The sequence below is a fragment of the Ranitomeya imitator genome, chromosome 4 (assembly GCF_032444005.1).
Source record: "Ranitomeya imitator isolate aRanImi1 chromosome 4, aRanImi1.pri, whole genome shotgun sequence".
Classification (NCBI taxonomy): domain Eukaryota; kingdom Metazoa; phylum Chordata; class Amphibia; order Anura; family Dendrobatidae; genus Ranitomeya; species Ranitomeya imitator.
Genome location: NC_091285.1, coordinates 509,091,932 through 509,113,937, shown reverse-complemented (window position 1 = coordinate 509,113,937; position 22,006 = coordinate 509,091,932). Strand labels below are relative to the sequence as shown.

The 22,006-nt window shown below is 43.8% G+C and overlaps 1 protein-coding gene across 2 annotated transcripts in view; it reads right to left on the bottom strand.

The window, feature by feature from the left end:
• The window catches only part of LOC138676598 (CDC42 small effector protein 2-B), a 48,417-nt gene that overhangs the window by 8,473 nt on the left and 17,938 nt on the right, over positions 1-22,006 (bottom strand). The window contains exons 2-4 of one of the 2 annotated variants that reach the window (XM_069766064.1): positions 14,121-14,253; positions 13,648-13,746; positions 2,912-2,988 (exon numbers count right to left, since the gene is read on the bottom strand). In XM_069766064.1, the coding sequence (XP_069622165.1) occupies positions 2,917-2,988; positions 13,648-13,746; positions 14,121-14,174 (225 nt within the window). In that variant the 5' untranslated portion in view covers positions 14,175-14,253 and the 3' untranslated portion in view covers positions 2,912-2,916. Of the gene's footprint in view, positions 1-2,907; positions 2,989-13,647; positions 13,747-14,120; positions 14,254-22,006 lie in introns of both variants that reach the window. The other variant, XM_069766065.1, reaches the window with a different exon arrangement.

Below are 22,006 nucleotides of genomic sequence, written 5' to 3'. Positions count from 1 at the left end.
ACTCCCCGCAGTCAGTGGCCGGCGCCCGCTATATACTCTTTCCGTGCAGTGTCCCCGGCGCTCTGCTATATTATACTCCCCGCAGTGTCCCCGGCGCTCTGCTATATTATACTCCCCGCAGTGTCCCTGGCGCTCCGCTCCATACTCCCCGTAGTGTCCCCGGCGCTCCGCTCCATGCTTCCCGCAGTCACTGTCCCCGGCTCCCGCTCCATACTCCCCTCCGGTCACAGCTAACACAGGGTTAATGCCGGCGGTAACGGGCCGCGGGTAACGCAGTCCGTTATCGCCGCTATTAACCCTGTGTGTCCCAAACCTTTTACTATTGATGCGGCGGCATCAATAGTAAAAAAAAGTAATGTTAAAAAAACAAAAAAACCTGCTATACTCAACCTCCGTTGTCCGCTGATGCTCTCGCGCCTGAGCCATCTTCCTTTCCCAGCGATGCATTGCGAAATTAGCCAGAAGACCTAGCGGTCTTGCGAGACCGCTAAGTCATCTGGGTAATTTCGCAATCCATCCTGGGAAAGCAAGATGGCGGCAGCCGCGCGCCCATCAGCACAGCGCCGTTGGATCCCAGGAGGCGGAGAGACGGGACGCTGAAGAGCAGCGATGAGAATGGTGAGTATGTTAGAACTACAAGGGGCCCTCGGATTGTTAGGTGAGTATGTTTATTTTTTAACCTGTGCGGTCACCTTGAGAAAGATCAGCGAAACGCGCGTCGGTGGCGGCGTGACACGGGCCCGGCTCTGCACAATAATATGGGTAAGCCCCCTGAATGAATACTTGTATTCCAACTGCATACTGGTATGCCGCAACATTGTGAAAACCGCTAAATGCTTTAATTGATATGTGTTGGGGGTGAGCTTCCCAATAAAATTATGGGCACTATGCACTTTATTGTTAACCATTACCAGCCGGGTTACCTGTGACTACCCTTACCCTGCTTTTGTGTTAAAATTATGTATTATTATGCTATTACTGTATTGATGAATTATTAATAAAGTATTGTATACGGTTTTGTTAAAAAGGTTTGGACTGAGTACTCCATTTTTCTCTTTTGGTTATATATATTCCGCAGCGCTTTACAGTTTTGCACACATTACCATCACTGTCCCCGATGGGGCTCACAATCTAAATTCCCTATCAGTATGTCTTTGGAATGTGGGAGGAAACCGGATTGTCCGGAGGAAACCCACGCAAACACGGGGAGAACATACAAACTCCTTGCAGATTGTGTCCAAGGTGGGATTAGAACCCAGGACTCCAGCGTTGCAAGGTTGCAGTGCTATCCACTGAACCACTGTGCTGCCAAAAAAAAACCAAAAAACAAACAAAAAAACACACATTTGGTATCGCCGCGTTCAGAATCGACCTAACAATAAAAAAAAAAAATTATTAACCGGATTGCTAAACGGCGTAGCGAGAAAAAAAGTCAAAACGTCAGAATGACATCTTTCAGGTCGCCGCAACATTGCATTAAAATGCAATAACGGGCGATCAAAAGATCGTATCTGCACCAAAACGGTATCATTAAAAACGTTAACTTGGCACGCAACGATAAGTTTGGTGTCTATGAACTCGTAATGACATGGAGAATCATAATGGCTGGTCAGTTTTAGCATTTAGTGAAAAGAGTAAAAAAAAAAAAAAAAAAAAAAAATCCAAACAAAAAGCAAGTGTGGGATTGCAATTTTTTTGCAATGTCACCGCACTTGGAATTTTTTTCCCGTTTTCTAGTACAGGACTTGGTAAAACCAATAGTGTTGTTCAAAAGTACAACTCGCCCTGTAAAAAACAAGCCCTCACACAGCCATATTGACGGGGAAAAAAAAAAAAAAAAAGTTATGGCTCTGAGAAGGGGAGCAAAAAACGAAAACGCAAAACCAAAAAAAGCTCCGGGGGTTAAAATGACCCTCCACCCATTCCACATTATTAAAGATTACTATACATCTATTAATCTCCAAAATGTTCTCTGCAGGGGTACAGAGCGCACTGGAACATCTGAACGTTGGCAGCCTCTGCCATTCAATTTGTGTGGGATGAACCAGCACTTCTATAACCTGCAGGCTAAGCATGGTTCATACATTCCACAGTGCTAGCTAAATCTCTGCAGAGGCAGTTTTGGAGCTGAACATGGGACATCCATCTGGGATAAAATGGTCAGTGGCAGGAGAAAATCGGATAATAGATATGGTGACTATAGAGTAAAAATGCAGTCAATTATAAAGGGGGTGAAGGGTAGTTTTTGTTTTTTTTTAAAATTAAAAATGAAAAATAAAAGCTGAACGTGTCTTAAAAGGAATTAGTCAGCAGTTTTCCATGCTATCTGGCAGCAGCATGATGTAGTGGTAGAGCCCGATTCCAGTGATACATCACTTAAGTCACAGTTCTCTTTCCCGCAATTTAGCAAAGCACAGATATTAAGCGGCTTATATCCTGCCCACACCACTGATTACATATATAATATGTAATAATAATTTTATATATTTTAAAATATATATATATATATATATATATATATATATATATATATATATATATATATATATATATATATATATTTTATTTATTTTTTCTTTTTTTTTCTTTTACACATGTGCGCAGTATGGTCAGTGCAGAAAAAAAATTTCACCGACTGCATACATTGGAGCTTACATGCAATTCATCATCTTATTCTATAACTTCTTGATACTACAAGTTTACAGATAATGGCAGCTTTGGCTGTGCATTTTTTTTTTCTTTTTTTTTTATGGTCAACATTCAAAATGTTGCATCTTAAAAAATAGAAATTATTATTACTGATATAAACTTGTAAAAATGAATGCTAGCATAAAATCCAACACTTGCCATGATTAAACTTTACAGAATACATAAAGAAATCTGTATATACAATAGAAGAATACGTACTTACAAATGCTAAAGGGCCACATCTGAAATCTCTTGAGAATAGCCACCTTTTGATTTCATCTGAGCCTGAAATGATCCAGCCTAAAGGAAAAACATCCCGAACATTATTTACCATAAAACAGTCTAACTTGGTTTAATTAGGTCTTCTGTATACGGATTTGTTATGAATCTGGATCACATGGCCCCTGGATTCACTGACAATACATTTCGATGAGGACATTCTGATTAAAATACAGCAGTGACACATTCAAATAAAAATAAACAATAAGGTAAATAAAAAAGGAATCAAACTACGATATATCCATTCTGCATTGTACATGTTTGGTGCCTCATGCGATTACCTCTAATAATTTAATGCTGACAAATTGCTTGGATGTTTTCATAACCTCTATGTAGACTTGAATGGAGAAAGCCACTCCACTGTGCAGCCACACAGCCTGGATGCGACATCAGGTGCCTCCAATCTTACAATAGGTGGAAACCCCAATCAATGACCAGAGAATTTTGGACCTTCTGTGGGGAAATATGGCAAATTGCTTGGACAAACCACAACCTTATGACTGCTCTATAGTTCCCTGCCACACAGTATGCCAAGCAGCGGAGTCCCCTGTGCAGCATATGGATGGGGGCACTGGGGTGCAATTAAACAATGTAAAAAATAAACTTTAAAAACCCCTTCGTTCTGAGGATTGAAGCCCCCACTGATCAGAAAGTAAGTACATATTGATAGAATATTTGCTTACACAGCAGAAGTCTTGTCCACACTTTGGGCACCACACTGCATCATAGCCCCTTTCACTAAACTGGGATGTATTGTCACAGAATAATGTTTAAAGGGCTATTGCCATCTTCAAAAAATGGGAAATATTGGATAGTGATTGTAAATTCAAGCAGTTTACAGCTTAATAAAAAAATGTTAAGATGTTTTTCAGATAGTAAAATTTTTCTTTTCTTTACGCCTTGTTGCCTTAGAGACCGACCACTGCCACTAAACAGAACACGCGCAGTGCTTAAAGTGCTTTGCTTACAACTTGTCAAAGCTCAATAGAAGCGTTTAATGCTGGCGAGGATCCCTGGAGCACGCCATTACCTCCGACCCAGGCCAGGCTAGACAGCAATTGTGGTGGTATGGTCAGCAATGAGCTGTAAACAAAAGTGTTAATTACTCAAGAACCTCTGGAAGCTTTACATGGAGTCTGTCAGCACAGAATGACTGTTCAAACCAAGAACAGGTGCTAAATGCACCCTTGGCGTGGCCAAAAATTGAAGTGCACCTTCCCACATACTTGTTTTATTTCTATAGCTAAAGAAAAGGGGAGAAGAATGGAAAACAAGTAAGTGGGAAGGTGCACTTAATTATTTGGTCCCACAAAGGGTGCCCCAACGGCCTGTACTTGAAAAGTCATTCTGTGCAGACATTCAAGGGAAAAGAAAGCAGTCACTAGGGAGTGCTGTGAGGGTCACAGTTAAAATTGAAAGCAAAACATCTACCGCAGCTCCAGCCGTTAACCTTCTAGGAGGATACAAAATGCAGTAAAGAATAGTAATAACGGTCCTAGGAGCGCTGGAAATGAGACCAAAACAAGGATTTTAGTGTTGAACCACAACGCATTTCAACGGTTAAACCGTCTTCATCAGGTGGAAGTTTATTAATGGAGAGCAGGAAGGGGTATTTAAACAAATAGCAACCAATAAAATTAACAGTCAGTGGGTCACATGATAAGAACAAGTCACATGATAAAATAGTAAGGTCACATGGTAAAAAACACAATAGGAACAAAACTATGTACCGTATATACTCAAGTATAAGCCGAGATTTTCAGCCCATTTTTTGGGGCTGAACGTCCCCCTCTCGGCTTATACTCGAGTCATACCCAGGGGTCAACAGGGGAGGGGGAGCGGGGGCTATCTAATTATACTCACCTGCTCCTGGCGTGGTCCCTGCAGGTCCCTGCTTCCCATCGCCGGCAGCTTCTTCCTGAACTGAGCGGTCACATGGTACCGCTCATTACATTAATGAATATGCGGCTCCACCTCTCATAGGAGTGGAGCCACATTCATTACTGTAATGAGCGGTACCATGTGACCGCTCAGTTCAGGAAGAAGCTGCCGGCGATGGGAAGCAGGGACCGCGCCAGGAGCAGGCGAGTATAATGGGGAGGGGAGCGCTGCGTGATATTCACCTGCTCCCCGTTCCGGGCGCTGCTCCGTCTTCTGCAGTGATGCTCAGGTCAGAGGGCGCGGTGACGTGGTTAGTGTGTGCCCTCTGCCTGAACAACAGTGCAGGAGATGGAGCGGCGCCGGAACGAAGACAGGTGAATATTGAAAGTCCTGGGGGCCTGAGCGACAGAGAGGTGAGTATGTGATTTTTTTTTTTTATTGCAGCAACAGCAAATGGGGCAAGTGACTGTATGGAGCATCTTATGGGGCAATAACGTTTGTGCAGCACTATATGGGGCAAGTGTCTGTATGGGGCCATAATGTTTGTGCAGCACTATATGGGGCAAGTGTCTGTCTGGGGCCATAATTAACGTTTGCAGAGCATTACGGTATATGGGGCAAGTGTCTGTATGGAGCATCTTATGGGGCCATAATCAGCATTTGTGCAGCATTATATTGGGCAAATGTGTCTATGGAGCATCTTATGGGGCCATTATTAACCTTTATGCAGGATTATATGGGGCATATTTTAATATGGGGCATCTTATGGGGCCATCATAAAGTTTATGGAGCATTATATGGGGCTCTTGATTCAATATGGATATTCAAAAACACTTAACCTACTGATGTCTCAATTAATTTTACTTTTATTGGTATCTATTTTTACTTTTAACATTTACCGGTAGCTGCTGCATTTCCCACCCTAGGCTTATACTCGAGTCATTAAGTTTTCCCTGTTTTTGTGGCAAAATTAGGGGAGTCGGCTTATACTCGAGTATATACGGTATATATAAAAAAGATTCAATAAAGCCCCTAGACCTGATTAAAATATAAGACATGATAAAAAGCAGCAATAAGACAACATATAATAAAATTACACTATACAAACGGCTTAAAAACAGAGAGATCACTTGTTAACCCTTTCAATGGTAAGATTTAACCCTTCAGGCGCCAGAGTCCCCAACTTAAAAATCCAGAAACTTTCCCTATTAATCAAGCTCCCATACCGATCAGATACATTGTCTGGTATAATATCTATAATCGTTGGTTTAAGAGCAGGTACGGACTGGGGCTGAAATTCAGCCCTGGCATTTGAAATCACACAGGCCCATGGTGTCCCCGTCCCCATGAACCAGATGGGAATATATTACTAATATTACCATGGATGGAGGAAAGGAAGATTTTGTACAACACCAATATTTCTAATGATACCTGTGGCCTGCTGAGGTAAGTGATGGAGTCAGCAACTTTGTGACCTTCACAACTCTTAACAGTATGAGTGTCTTGAGAACACCAATTCTGTTAAAAAAGTATCAGACAAGGCAGCCCATGACCAGAAAGGCCCTACTGGCATTTGCCAGATGGCCAGTCCGGCCATGTTTAAGAGATTCTACATTTTTGTTGGTGCTTGGTTAAAAAATGCTTCGATAGGAATGGTTTTATGTTGCATAGCCTAATATTTTGGCGATGCTTGTTCAGTCTTGCGTGCATGGTCTGTCCAACGTATTGGAGCCCACATCCGCATTCTATTAGATATGCTACAAATGAGGATTGACAGTTAACATGGTAGTTGATTCTGTAATTAATATTCGTAGTATTGGATGTGAATTCTTTAACACCATTTCTGATGGGAGTTACAACACAGACATTTTGCAGATCTGCACGCAAAACAGCCGGTATTTTTTGTTCATCAAGAGACCAGTTATTTGAATTTACACCCCCTTGGGTATTCATTTATGGGTGTAGTAACAATTATTATGCTTTGGGTATTTCAAACAAAAAACAAGCAGTGGAAGTTGCAGAATGAAGACTACAAATATGCCATTGTAGTGTCCAATACACGGTGCCCAGCTTAAACTTCTGGAGCCAAGCACCTGTAAATTAAATTGGCTCTCCTCACTACTTTAAATACCAAACATGTCAATTCCAACTGTGGTTTAGGCATATTGTGGGGCTCAAAAGGGAATGGGGCATTTGGATTTAGGAGAACAGATGTAGCTATATTTCTTTTGGTGGGAACAATGTCGCTTTTCCAGAGCCTTTGTGCTACCATTAACTTGGACACTCCCTATATTTCAGCTAACATGTGATGGACCCAAATGGGGACTTGTTTTCCCCGAGTTTAAGCTTTTTTTTTTTTTTTTTGGGGGGGGGGGGAGCATTTTGGAGTTGAGAACATTTTGGATCAGTTCTAGTGATGAGCGAACGTACTCTGTAAAGGTGTTACCAGAGAATGCTCGTGTGCTAACCGAGTGTATTCGGCATGTTTGCGTTCATGCTGCATGTCTCACGGCTGTTTGACAGCTGCAAAACATACAGAGATTGCCTGTTTGTTAGGCAATGTCTGCATGGGTTGAGGCTGTCTAACAGCCGTGAGACATGCAAATGCTGGGACTCAAACACATTATTCGAGCATGCCAAAGACACTTAGCACATTAGCATGCTCAGATAACACCTTATCCAAGCATGTTCGCTTAACACTAATCAGCTCACATTTATCATGTGCTCTATGCTGAGCACCTATATCAGGGTTTCCATCTAAAATCTACAAAATACATGATTTAGATGAAATCCCCAAGGGATCCATTCACTATAATGAGGCAGCAAAGTTACTCTGGACTGTCTGGCCAGTGTTCAGTAGTGTCTGGCTTTTCAGAGGTGCACAAAACGGTGGCCAGCCGTGCTTTTGTGAATGCCTATAAAAGAAAGACAATGCCAAATCATAGGCCAGACGGCATCCATAGTATCTCTATCTGCCTCATTATAGGGAATCTTGCCTCCGAGATTATATCTGAATCACATATTTCAGAGATTTACACCGAAACCGCGGTGTAAGCGCCCAGTGTAGAGTGAGAATAAATGTAAGCCGAGCCTTAGGCTGCCATCACACTAGCAGTATTTGGTCAGTATTTGTAAGCCAAAAAGCTGGGCCAAGCCAGAAGCGCTGCAAAGGGGGCGGAGTCCCCATGAGGAAGGCGGAGCCGGCCGGGACCATGGGCGCTGTTGGGCCTACCGCCGCCAAAAGCCGAGGACTAAATTTGCGGCCGCGGTCAGTGATGATGGCTGCGCCAGCAGGAAACAGCACAGCACATGCGGCAGTGACAGCTGCGGACGTAAGGTAAGTATATACTACGTGGCTACTGCGTGGGCTCTGCAATATACTACGTGGCTGGGCAATATACTACGTGGACATGCATCTTCTAGAATACCCGATGCGTTAGAATCGGGCCACTGTTCCAGTCCAGGAAAAGGTTTTAGTTATGACTGGTGGTCTCCCTCATTCAACTGTCCAACACCTGGCCCTGACAAAGAAGCAACATCGTTTATCGGTTACATGCGGCCTACATGGGCTTAGCACAAGTCCACACACCCAGCCAGTACCCCCGCTTTCAAGCAATGTGTCAGGCGTTAGAGACCTCGCCCACGGCGTTACATCGGAGAGGGGGGCTGGTGCTCTGGTATTCAAAAAACCCTCCTGAAGGCAGGGTATAACATCAACCACATTTGTTATTGGTACATTAACCCCTTAGCGACCGCCGATACGCCTTTTAACGGCGGCCGCTAAGGGTACTTAAACCACAGCGCCGTTAATTAACGGCGCTGTGGAAAAAGTCCATAGCGCCCCCAGAGGCCGATTTTCTCCGGGGTCTCGGCTGCCGAGGGTAGCCGAGACCCCAGAGAACATGATTCGGGGTTTTTTTTAACCCACCCCGCATTTGCGATCGCCGGTAATTAACCGTTTACCGGCGATCGCAAAAAAAAAAAAAAAGCGATCTCTTTTTAATTTCTCTGTCCTCCGATGTGATCGCACATCGGAGGACAGAGAAAAGGGGTCCCAGGTGGCCCCCCAATACTCACCTAGCTCCCCCGATGCTCCTCGTGTCTCCCGGTGGGCGCCGCCATCTTCAAAATGGCGGGCGCATGCGCAGTGCGCCCGCCGGCCGGCACCGGGACAATCTTTGGGGTCTCGGCTGCCGGGGGTAGCCGAGACCCCAAAGAGCATGATCGGGGTCGGTATTACCGACCCCTGTTTTGCGATCGCCGGTAATTAACTGTTTACCGGCGACCGCAAAAAAAAAAAAAAAAAGTAAAGTGTAATTCTCTGTCCTCTGATGTGATCGCACATCAGAGGACAGAGAAATAGGGGGATTCGGGGACCCTAGCATACTCACCTAGGTCCCTGGATCCTCTTGCTGCTCCTCCTGGCCGCCGGCAGCAGAACATGGCGGACGCATGCCCAGTGCGTCCGCCATCTGTCTCCATCTGCCGGCCGGCAGGAGAACAGCAGTTGGGGCTAAAATTAGGGGTAGGGTTAGGGTTAGGGCTAGGGGTAGGGTTAGGGTTAGGGGTAGGGTTAGGGCTAGGGTTGGGGCTAAATTTAGGGTTAGGGTTGGGGCTAAATTTAGGGTTAGGGTTGGGGCTAAATTTAGGGTTAGGGTTGGGGCTAAATTTAGGGTTAGGGTTGGGGCTAAACTTAGGGTTAGGCTTCTTTCACACTTACGTCGGTACGGGGCCGTCGCAATGCGTCGGCCCGACATACCGACGCACGTTGTGAAAATTGTGCACAACGTGGGCAGCAGCTGTAGTTTTTCAACACATCCGCTGCCCAATCTATGTCCTGGGGAGGAGGGGGCGGAGTTACGGCCACGCATGTGCGGTCAGAAATGGCGGATGCGACGTACAAAAAAACGTTTCATTGAACGTTTTTTTTGTGCCGACGCTCCGCCAAAACACAACTGATCCAGTGCACGACGGACGCGACGTGTGGCCATCCGTCACGATCCATCAGCAATACAAGTCTATGGGCAAAAAACGCATCCTGCGGGCACATTTGCAGGATCCGTTTCTTGTCCAAAACGACGGAATGCCAAACGACGCAAGTGTGAAAGTAGCCCTAGGGCTAGGGTTAGGGTTGGGGCTAAAGTTAGGGCTAGGGTTGGGGCTAAAGTTAGGGTTAGAGCTGGGATTAGGGTTAGGGTTTGGATTAGGGTTGGTATTAGGGTTAGGGTTGGCATTAGGGTTACGCTTGGGATTAGGGTTAGGTTTGGGATTAGGGTTAAGGTTAGGGTTGTGATTAGGGGTGTATTGGGATTAGGGTTAGGTTTGAGGTTAGGGTTGAGATTAGGATTAGGGGTGTGTTGGATTTAGGGTTTTGATTAGGGTTATGGTTAGGGTTGACATTAGGGTTGTTTTGGGGTAAGGGTTGTGATTATGGTTAGGGTTAGTGATTAGGATTATGGATGAGGTTGGGATTAGGGTTGGAGCTAGAATTGGGGGGTTTCCACTGTTTAGGTACATCAGGGGGTCTCCAAACACGACAGCCAATTTTGCGCTCAAAAAGTCAAATGGTGCTCCCTCCCTTCTGAGCTCTGCCGTGCGCCCAAACAGTGGGTTACCCCCACATATGGGGCATCAGCGTACTCGGGATAAATTGGACAACAACTTCTGGGGTCCAATTTCTCTTGTTACCCTTGTGAAAATAAAAACTTGGGGGCTACAAAATCTTTTTTGTGAAAAAAAAAAAAAAAAAAAATTTATTTTCACGACTCTGCATTCTAAACTTCTGTGAAGCACTTGGGCATTCAAAGTTCTCACCACACATCTAGATAAGTTCCATGGGGGGTCTAGTTTCCAAAATGGGGTCACTTGTGGGGGATTTCTACTGTTTAGGCACATCAGGGGCTCTCCAAACGCGACATGGCGTCCGATCTCAATTCCAGCCAATTCTACATTGAAAAAGTAAAACGGCACTCCTTCTCTTCCAAGCTCTGCGGTGCGCCCAAACAGTGGTTTACCCCCACATATTGGGTATCGACGTACTCAGGAGAAATTGCACAACAACGTTAGTGGTCTAATTTCTCCTGTTACCCTTGTGAAAATAAGAATTTGTGGGCGAAAAGATCATTTTTGTGTAAACAAAAGCGATTTTTTATTTTCACGGCTCTACGTTATAAACTTCTGTGAAGCATTTGGGGGTTCAAAGTGCTCACCACACATCTAGATAAGTTCCTTAAGGGGTCTAGTTTCCAAAATGGTGTCACTTGTGGGGAGTTTCCACTGTTTAGGCACATCAGGGGCTCTCTAAATGTGACATGGTGTCCGATCTCAATTCCAGCCAATTCTGCATTGAAAAAGTCAAACGGCGCTCCTTCACTTCTAAGTTCTGCGGTGCGCCCTAACAGTGGTTTACCCCCACATATGGGGTATTGGCGTATTCAGGAGAAATTGCATAACAAAATTTATGGTTACATTTCTGTTTTTACACTTGTGAAAATAAAAAAAATGGTTCTGAATTAAGATGTTTGCAAAAAAAAGTTAAATGTTCATTTTTTCCTTCCACATGGTTTCAGTTCCTGTGAAGCACGTAAAGGGTTAATAAACTTCTTGAATGTGGTTTTGAGAACCTTGAGGGGTGTAGTTTTTAGAATGGTGTGACACTTCATTATTTTCTATCGTATAGACCCCTCAAAATGACTTCAAATGTGATGTGGTCCCTAAAAAAAAAATGGTGTTGTAAAAATGAGAAATTGCTGGTCAACTTTTAACCCTTATAACTCCCTAACAAAAAAAAATTTTGTTTCCAAAATTGTGCTGATGTAAAGTAGACATGTGGGAAATGTTATTTATTAACTATTTTTCGTGACATATCTCTCTGATTTAAGGGCATAAAAATACAAAGTTTGAAAATTGCAAAATTTAAAAAATTTTCGCCATATTTCCGTTTTTTTCATAAATAATCGCAAGTAATATCGAAGAAATGTTACCACTAACATGAAGTACAATATGTCACGAAAAAACAATCTCAGAATCAGCGGGATCCGTTGAAGCGTTCCAGAGTTATAACCTCATAAAGTGACAGTGGTCAGAATTGCAAAAATTGGCCTGGTCATTAAGTACCAAATTGGCTCTGTCACTAAGGGGTTAAACATGTGATTATGCTGCATCGCAGGGGCCACGGCTGGCACCTGCCTGAAGGTTTTTTTTTTTTTTTTTCATTATGGACAGATATTCCTTATACATACTAGGGACAGGTCAGTGAGCAAATAGTGACCTGTCAGCAGTCTGCATCATGAATAGCTAATCAGAGCACCACATGAAGCCCCCCCCCCCCCCCCCCCACAGACCCACCATGGGGCGCGAGCATATCATTAACTCAAAACTGAAAATAAAGATTAAACAACAACCACAAGACTGATTTCATCACCCAGGTATCATTTTTATCAGTATAATGACGTCGACCTGACAGTGTGTGTAGGTTACTGTACACAATCCTGCTGATAGGTTTCCTTTAATTACGTTAGCCGAAGAGGAAGAATGGTCTCTTAGGTGTGGCCTCACTAGGCCTCATTGAGTATCTTTGGGCTAGTGAATAGAAAAATATCTGCCATCACATGCAAGGATTAAAAAAAAAATTAAGTAAAAATGATAGTATTTATATAATGGAGTGTAGTGGCAGAATATGGATTCCACACATACCAATATAATAAGCCATTTCCCCTGACTAAAGATCCTACACTTGCGACCTATCCATATTCTAAAATGCATGACTTAACACATTTCATGTATCACATGCAGGTCAGGTATTAGACAAAGTGGCAAAAATTTAGAGCAGGGCCCTAAATGCTGACATATGACATCATCCACGTTGCATTTACATGCATCGAGTTCAGGTCGTTTAACGAACATGATCAACAAAATGGAAGTTGTTCGGCTCTTGTTTACCGGCCTCCTTACAAGCCACTAGTAGATCAATCTGTCCCTGTACAGAATCGTATTAGCAGCTTATATGCAGTATACACAGACGATGTGCTGCTCAGAACAATGATTCTTGTTCTGCCATAAACAATCCAATCACCCGATGAATGAGTAGCATTTTGCTCATACATTGGGCGACTGCCGACATCTTTACACCAATGAACTTTTGTCTGTGCATTCGGGATTTATAAATGGATACTAGATACACATATGTAGACACTGAGCACATACATATAGACATTAAGAAAACACATACATATAAACATGTGTATACACAGAACACCTTTATAAAAGCACATGAATCATGAATACAGAGGGTACATACATAGAGACGTATATACACCTACCAGGAGCCCATACATTCTGATGTCTTCACTAATATATACCCATCAGGAGTCCATATATTCTGATACAGTCACATATACCACCAGGAGCCCATATATTCTACGCACAACCACATACACAGAGACAATAAATGACTTACTGACAGTCCATCTCCTGTTCAGTTCACGTCACGTTTCAGTGATGTCACCAATGGTCCTGAAGCAGACTCCACATTGGAAGCAACTCAAGGGCGGCCATCAGTTTAGCTCCTGCTGCAGACGCTAGGGCCTCCCCCAGGGGTGTGGGAGCTCTGGGCAATTGCCCAGGTTGCTACCACCAACGCCAATCCCGATCACATATGCAACGACTAATTTCTTTTATTCATTGTATCAATAGTATTCACAAGTTTAGCAATAATTTCCCCTCCCTCCAAAGGAAAAACAAAAAACAAAAACCATTCCCTTGTGCAGAGCACTTACTGAGCATTTGTATTTTACTTACCATTGCAAACCCTGCATTGGAATTCCCTGATCCTACATGAGCAGTATGTACAAAATTCATCGGTTCACCAATCATGCTTCTATCAATCCTCCTGCGCCTCTGGAAAAATGATAGAAAACAAGCATCTGTCATTGGGACATAGATTTTATTATTTGTTCACAGTGAAGTGAGATTTTCTGCCGCCCATTCCCTTTACTACTGTTTTATGATACCAGCTCCATTAAAGTCTTGTACATGAATAGCAAAAGCAAAGCACATGGGAAGAGTTGATTTTTAGACCTAACACAAAGTAGATACACATCAAAAATAAAAAGTCACCGCATGGTGTCACCAAGAACAGCAAAGGATATCAGAACCGATGTCCCATGGTTTAAATATTGTAATCACTTAAGCGAACATTCTCTAAATAAAACACAATTTTACACAATCTGACCCTAGAATTCACCCGAAGAAAAGTGAAATTTTAAACCTACCGGCTGTGGCTGCTCTCCAATGCAGCAACTGAAGCAGAACAGAAATTCAGTCATTGTTCGCAGGGGTTAATGGAAGTCGTTTGCTCTCAAGAGAAGTTTTTCTTCCTGCCAGTGTGATGCTATAACCACAAACCTATCCGGAAGAGACACTCCGGAAAGTAAATCAATGATACTTGTCACTACATTACCAATGCATAGACTAAATGTCATCTGTACAATACTGTAATAAAAGAAAAAGCTCAGATGTTCAATTCTCCCCACTCTGCAACTTATCAAGGTAAGGGGGTGTAAAATAAGGACAGCTAATAAAACTCACAAATGTGCGTGAAAATGCCTCTGAAAGGTCTCCGGACGGGAGGGATTTAAAATAAAATAAATAAAAGTACGCATCTTGTCAGGAGACAATTTTCTGGACTTTTGTAACTGCAGATCACATAACAGCTTCCTAGAGCCTGAAATGGCAGTGTATAATAAAAACTATCCCAAAATCATAAAGGGTACCGTTACACTAAACGATTTACCAACGATCACGACCAGCGATAAGACCTGGCCGTGATCGTTGGTAAGTCGTTGTGTGGTCGCTGGAGAGCTGTCACACAGACAGCTCTCCAGCGACCAACGATGCCGAAGTCACCGGGTAACCAAGGTAAACATCGGGTTACTAAGCGCAGGCCCGTGCTTAGTAACCCAATATTTACCCTGGTTACCATTGTAAATGTAAAAAAAAACAACAAAAAAAACCCACTACACTCACATTCCGGTGTCTGTCACGTCCCCCGCCATTACCTTCCCGCACTGACTGTCAGCGCCCGCCGGCCGTAAAGCAGAGCACAGCGGTGCTCTGCTTTACGGCCGGCGCTGACAGTCAGTGCGGGAAGCTGATGCCGGGGGACGTGACAGACACCGGAATGTGAGTATGTTTTGTTTTTTTACATTTACAATGGTAACCAGGGTAAATATCGGGTTACTAAGCGCGGCCCTGCGCTTAGTAACCCGATGTTTACCCTGGTTACAAGTGAACACATCGCTGGATCGGCGTCACACACGCCGATCCAGCGATGACAGCGGGTGATCCAGTGACAAAATAAAGTTCTGGCCTTCTAGCTCCGACCAGCGACGTCACAGCAGGATCCTGATCGCTGCTGCGTGTCAAACACAACGAGATCGCTATCCAGGACGCTGCAACGTCACGGATCGCTATCGTTCAAAAGTTGCTCAGTGTGAAGGTACCTTAAGACAGGTGTTTACTGAGGGGCATGCAGAAATAAGCAGCAAATTGGGAGGAGCTGTCTGAAAGTGGCTTGAAAACAACAAAAGTTTTTGCTCAATTCTGGGTTGCGCAAAAAAGTGTTGACTTTTTAAAAGTTCTTTAAGACAGTTTTCTGGCGTAAACATTTTGATGATTCTGTCCCACTGCGTTTAAGGGTATTGGGAAAAAAAACAAAAAAACCTTATGAAGTTTCCACAGACAAGTTAGCAGCGGCAGATCCGCACCAAAATTTGCAAATCCTGCTACAGATTTCTCCACAGACTCAGGGGCAGGTCAAATGGGACTGAACATCAAAGTAGGCACTGTGCCCGGCATGGAGTCACAGCTAGCAGCGGTGAAATAGAGCTGAAGCGTCATGTGTTTCATTTAGTTTATTTTAAACTTTTTAGGGTTTTCTAAGTTTTAGATATACAGAAAACTCATCAAAATCAATAAAAAACAGGCTTTTTTTCCCCACTACTGTAAAATGCTGCCGATTTTTCACGCAAAAATCTGTTTCCAAATCCACAGCAATTTTGGCAAGTGGAAACACAGCCCAAGAGTGAATTTACAAGATGCAGCTTTTGTTGCAGAAACTACCATAATGTAAAGGTTTTGTATAAACCGAATAAGGCTGGGTACACACTATGCTCGTGGCCACTGTCGGGCGCATACGCTTAATAGGAACGCACACGACACTGGCCAGTGTCAGGATGGAGATTGAAGCAGCCGTCCACTGTAAGGACTCAATGTTAAGAAAAATATACTGCACGCTGCGAGATTCTTTGCAGTAGCCCAAGGTAAAGTCTGAAATACTTTCCTATAGAGTTAAACAAAATGGTATGTGAGCACATACCTGCAAAAAGGAGGCCGAAAACACACTTTAGACCTCCATCTTATGAATGAGGGCCTATGGGAATGTTACAGTTCTGGCTGTATATTGTAGGCTATGTTCACAGACGCAATGTGAGAATAAGTGCAATTGCTTACGTTGGCACGATGTGCTTACAACAGGCACAATTCTGGTTGAAAAATGCTGTTTCTTGTGTCAGTTATGCACAATAGCAACTAAAGTAAATATAGTAAAGTGTAGAAAGAAAAGACAAGGACCCACCAGGAACTGCCGAACACAGCTCATAAGTAGATGTACACTTATATTTTTGGAGGCTATGCATTTCTGTACCAAACAGGTGCCTATTATTTTTATTATTATTTTGTATTTCAATAGGACCAACATTCAGCAGCACTTCTCAATTCAGAGCGGACTTGTGCAGACAATACAAGCCATTCCAGAGTAACACATAATGCATCAAATACCAAGAGGAGTGAGGGCCGTGCTCACAAGCTTACAGTCTGAGGAAATTGGGGGGACAAACCATAAAGCACTTGTCATGTGTGATTCAGATACCTATATAATAAATAGTGGCTTCATCAGGCCATATAATTATCGAGGTGCAGCTACAAACATGTCTGACCCTCTTGTGAGAACGTCACTTAGATAGATAAGATACTGGATGGGAGATGTGTGTCAGGATGTTAGCCTCAGTGATATGAAAAAATGATCCAGCATACCAAGTGCTGAAAGGGGTTAACTGGTGATAAGCACTGAGTTTTTGTGAACAGCTGACTAGTGGGTGGGAGTCTGTTCACCTTACTTGCACCCCAGGGTGTGGTCCAGAAGATAAATGTGGAGTCTTTAGACTGTGTTCTCTGTATCTGGATAGGAGATCTCCAGAGCTGTGCTTGTGTTAAAGAGAACTGAACCTTGTTTTTGTTCCCCTGAATGGGTGGATACTCACATCCACACAGACCGTCCTGTACACAGTGGCCGATTATACTGAGGTCAATCTGGGCGGTAGCCCAGGGCCCAGTGTTGTGTGGGGGCCCTCGGCTAAAGCGGAGATTGACCTTGGCCATCAGGGCATTACTGCCCTGACCAACGTATGGGGCATGGTGGGCAGAGGGGGCCCGCATTGGCGCTGCGGCAGTTCAAAGCTATTGAGGTGCGGGCCCGTGCCTGCACGTCAATAGTTAACAGCCGCCAGCAAATCAGAGGCTGGCAGCTGACGTCAGCCGCAGTGCACACGTTGCCGACATCAGACGTGATTGTCAGTCGCTGGCGAGTGCACGCTTCAGCTGCGTGGAGGGAGCTTCGCCGCAGGAGCGCGGCCAGGTGAGAACTTTTTTTTTTTTTAAATTGAGAGCAGCGATCCGGGAGGCCCAGGGGAGAAACACTGGACACAGATGGGGCAGAAACGCTGGAGACATATGGGGCAGAATGGAGATGCGGGGCAGGATTGGATCATGGGGCAGGATTGATATGATGGAGACAGATGGGGCAGGATGGTGAGATCATATGGGGCAGGATGGATACTCATGAGGGCAGGATGGGAGAACATATGGCTGAAGCCAGGAATGAGACACAGGGGCCAGGATGGGGAATATTATTACCATAGGGACTAATTTAGGGATATTATTACTGCAGTGATGTATTTATTTTATTTTTTGAGTATACTGTTTTAAATGAGGGGGCAGGCCTGTTACTGTGTAGAGTGACACTATGTTGCCTCTTTCTTCATGTGGTGTAATGTAGAAGTAGGGAAAAATTAAGTAATGTGTTCTGCAAGCAGAGCTCGAGATAACTGTTATTTCCTGCAGAGATGAGCCCTGGCTGGAAGAAGTGATGACGGTCTGTGCTGGATGAAAGATGAAGGACTTCACCTAGAGACGTCACTGGCGAGTCAGTGTGTTACCTATACACTAACACTATACACTGTATACTAAATACAGAGCTCCTGTGTATAATGTCACCAGTGATCACTGTACAACCTCTACACAGACACTGCATACTAAGTACAGATCTCCTGTGTATAATAGCACTTATGGCATTGTGTTGTTTTTTTATTACTGATCAGTATTAGGTCATTAAGTGGTAGTAATATGTGGTCTGAACATGGTGTTGTGGTATTTATTTCTTGTATGTGCTATTCGGTCACTTTGTGGTGGTAACATGTGGTCTGGTCATGGTGCGGTGGTATTTGTTCTCTGTATGTGATATTATTCGGTCACTGGTGGTAATATGTGGTCTGGTCATGGTGTTTTATTTGTTCCTTGTATGTGATATTATTGGTCATTTTAAAAATTGAAAAGTAACAAAAATATACCTAAATTGTATTGCATATTTTAACAAATTTTTAATAGGTTCCAATAGAGTAGGGCCTGGCCAAAATGGTCTACCGTGTTATGGTGGCGGCTTGAAAAAAATCTTTTGGCCAAAACAAAAGCTGCCAATTATATATGTGATCTGGTGATAGGAACTGTTAATGTTTGATTGATGGGAAGCGGAGTTTCACTCAGCAACTATTTTTCTGAAATAATCTGGTTCAGGTATATGATGACCCCGTCACATGACCGGGGGGCCCACAGTCTGAACAGCCCGGGGCCCTGGCTACCCTTAATCCACCACTGCCTGTACGCCATTTTGTTTTTCCAATTGTGCCAGAAGGGCAGTGTTTGTTTACCTAGTTTTGGATTGGTTTATGCAGTACGTTTGTAATAAACCAGTTGAAAACAAACGGAAATTGTTCCTGTGACTACCTCTAAGCAGCCGAGTGAGTCGATCTACCACACGCTTTAATTACATGGAGATATTTGCTATGCGATAAAGTGCCTATCATGATCATACACCTACCTACAAAATAGTCATCATTTCAAGCAGTGACAGGAGGCCTCTTGCCCCCCCCCCCCCCACATTTAAAGGGTTGTCGGGCCTTATGCTACAGGGCTACATACTTGTGAATCCTCACAGCATGCTGTTGTGAATTCTGCTTTTGGGCTCCCTCCGGTGGTTGTAGGTGGTAATGCAGTTGTCCCTGGGCTGCAGTCCTGGACAGGTGTATCTGCTGATTGCAATTCTGACTGGGGTATTTAGGTTTGCAGGACTCAGTCCTTGCCAGTTGTCAATGTTTCTTGGGAAGTGTTGGATCTCTGTCTGGCTTCTCCTGCTTAGCTGCCAATTCAGCAAAGATAAGTGTCTGTTTCTTTTTCTGTGGCACACAAGCTGTGTGCTTGTTTTTTGATTGTATTCCTGCTCTGAGTGTAGGAGTCTCTGGAGTTGCAGATATACGTTCCACGTCTTTAGTTAGATGGAGGAATTTTTTGTATAATCTGCTGTGGATATTTTTGAAGGGTTTTAATACTGACCGCACAGTACTCTGTCCTATCCTTTCCTATTTTAGCTAGAGTGGCCTCTTGTGCTAAATCCTGTTTTTCTGCCTGTGTGTGTGTCTTTCCTTTCCTACTCACAGCCAATATTTGTGGGGGGCTGCTTATCCTTTGGGGTTCTGCTCTGAGGCAAGGTTGAATTCCTATTTCCCTCTTTAGGGGTATTTAGTCCTCCGGCTGTGACGAGGTGTCTAGGATTTGTTAGGCACACCCCACGGCTACTTCTAGTTGCAGTGTTAAGATCAGGATTTGCGGTCAGTATAGTTACCACCTACTCCAGTGAAAGTTTTCATGCTGCTCCAAGGTCACCGGATCATAACAGCATGCACACTATGATCATAATAATATTTATTTTTATATAGCGTTAACATATTCCGCAGCGCTTTACAGTTTGCACACATCATCATCGCTGTCCCCGTTGGGGCTCACAATCTAAATTCTCTATCAGTATGTCTTTGGAATGTGGGAGGAAACCGGAGTACCTGGAGGAAACCCACGCAAACACGGAGAGAACATACAAACTCTTTGCAGATGTTGTCCTTGGTGGGGTTTGAACCCAGGACTCCAGCAGTGCAAGGCTGCAGTGCTAACCACAGCGCCACCGTGCTGTCCATGTGGCAACTAGACGTGCCCAGTCTCGCTCAATACAAGTGCCTTTAGTGAAGCCAGGCACGTCTTTTTGGAATGTGTCCTAAAGTATGTAAATTGCAAGCTTGCGATCACATGACCGCCCGAAGCCCAGTGTCGGGACCAGAGAATCCGCACAGCATGCAATGCATGCGCTGTGAGGATTCACGAGTCTGCAGTTACAGAGTGACTGCAGACTTGTAGCCTAAGGCCGGACAACCCATTCAACTGCATTTTTCTGTGTTTTCCAGCTTCCACTTATGATGGTTATATTCTACTGTATTCGCAACTGTGTACGGCGTATGTTCAGTTTGATAACCATTGTAAACCCAAAACAGAAAAAAACAAAATGAACAGCAATCACACTGCTTTGTAGCTGTAGTTTGTGAATTCAGCTTAACTTAGGAAAATGAGGAGTGACATCTTGATTCCAAATATTAATGGAATTCAGTCCCTGAATATACAACAAAGCCAGAATGACTTAGTGACAGTCATCACATCTACAAATATAAAACAGGAAATACATTGCATTTTGCCATCTCATTTGCAACATCAGCGCTCTACAAAAAGGCATAGAAACCGAATGTTCACACCTGGATAGAATCATTGCTCATATGTCACTTTGACTGTATGGAAGTCAGTCTGTCTAACTGGAGCAACTGAAGCCTAGTGAATCAATTAGCTGTTTAAAGGGAACCTGTCATGTTACTTATATTTTTTATATTTTTCAGAAACATCAGATGCGTTAATGTTGTTTTTAGTCACCAGGCCATCTGTTTAGTAGAGGACACCAACATAGTAGTAATGACTCACAAAGTCATGAAGTTCTTCTCTGGTAAACAGATGTTCTGACAGAGGTCGGTGACCAAAAACATTAACATTTCTGAATTTGCCTTAAAAAAAAACAAAACAAAAAAAACAAACATGTTGCAAAAACAACAAGGTTACTTACCGGTTGCCAGTTTTTCCAGAACCCATGACCGCACACCAGAGAGATTTATGGAGAAACTAAACACCTTAGGGTGGGATCACTGCTTGCAGCACCCTTCTACCAAAAGGTTAAGTCAGCAGAGGAGGATAGATCCAGTGTGTAGAGCTTAAAGATAGTAGAGGACGAGAACCAGGTAGCAGCCTTACAAATCTGATCAATTGATACCTCCACTTTCTCTGCCCAGGAGGTCGCCACGGCTCTGGTGGGTTGAGCGCTGATGCAATCAGGAACAAGAGCATCGCTAGCAGAGTGGGCTACACTAATCGCTTCCTTGATCCACCTTGCAATGGTACTTTTTGATAACCCATACCCCTTCCTGCTGCTTTGAAAGGCTACAAATAAGGACTGTTTTCCTCTACTGACTAGTTACAGACATGCACTCTAAGGCTGGTTTCACATGTGTGTTCGGGGGCTTAGCGGAGGGCTGCGTTCTTCCCCTGTTAAGCTCTGCCTAGTTCCATATACTTCTCCATGCGTCCTGCTTATCCATCTTTAACATTGGGTACGCAGGACATGCGGATGATTAGTTTTGACACGCCCACTGACCACACAGGAAAGCAACAAGTTTTGCGTTTTGAGTATGTGCAAGTTTTGTGTGAGGCAACTTTTGCATGTGTTGCAACTTTTGTGCATGTGGCAATTTTTCCGCGTGTGGCAATTTTTCCATGAGGTGAGTTTTGCACGTGTGGCGAGTTTTGCGTGAGCCTAATTTTGCACGTGGCGTGTTTTGCGCGTGGCGAGTTTGGAGCGGCGAATTTTGTGTTTCGACTTTTATGTGGCGAGGTTGGTGTATGT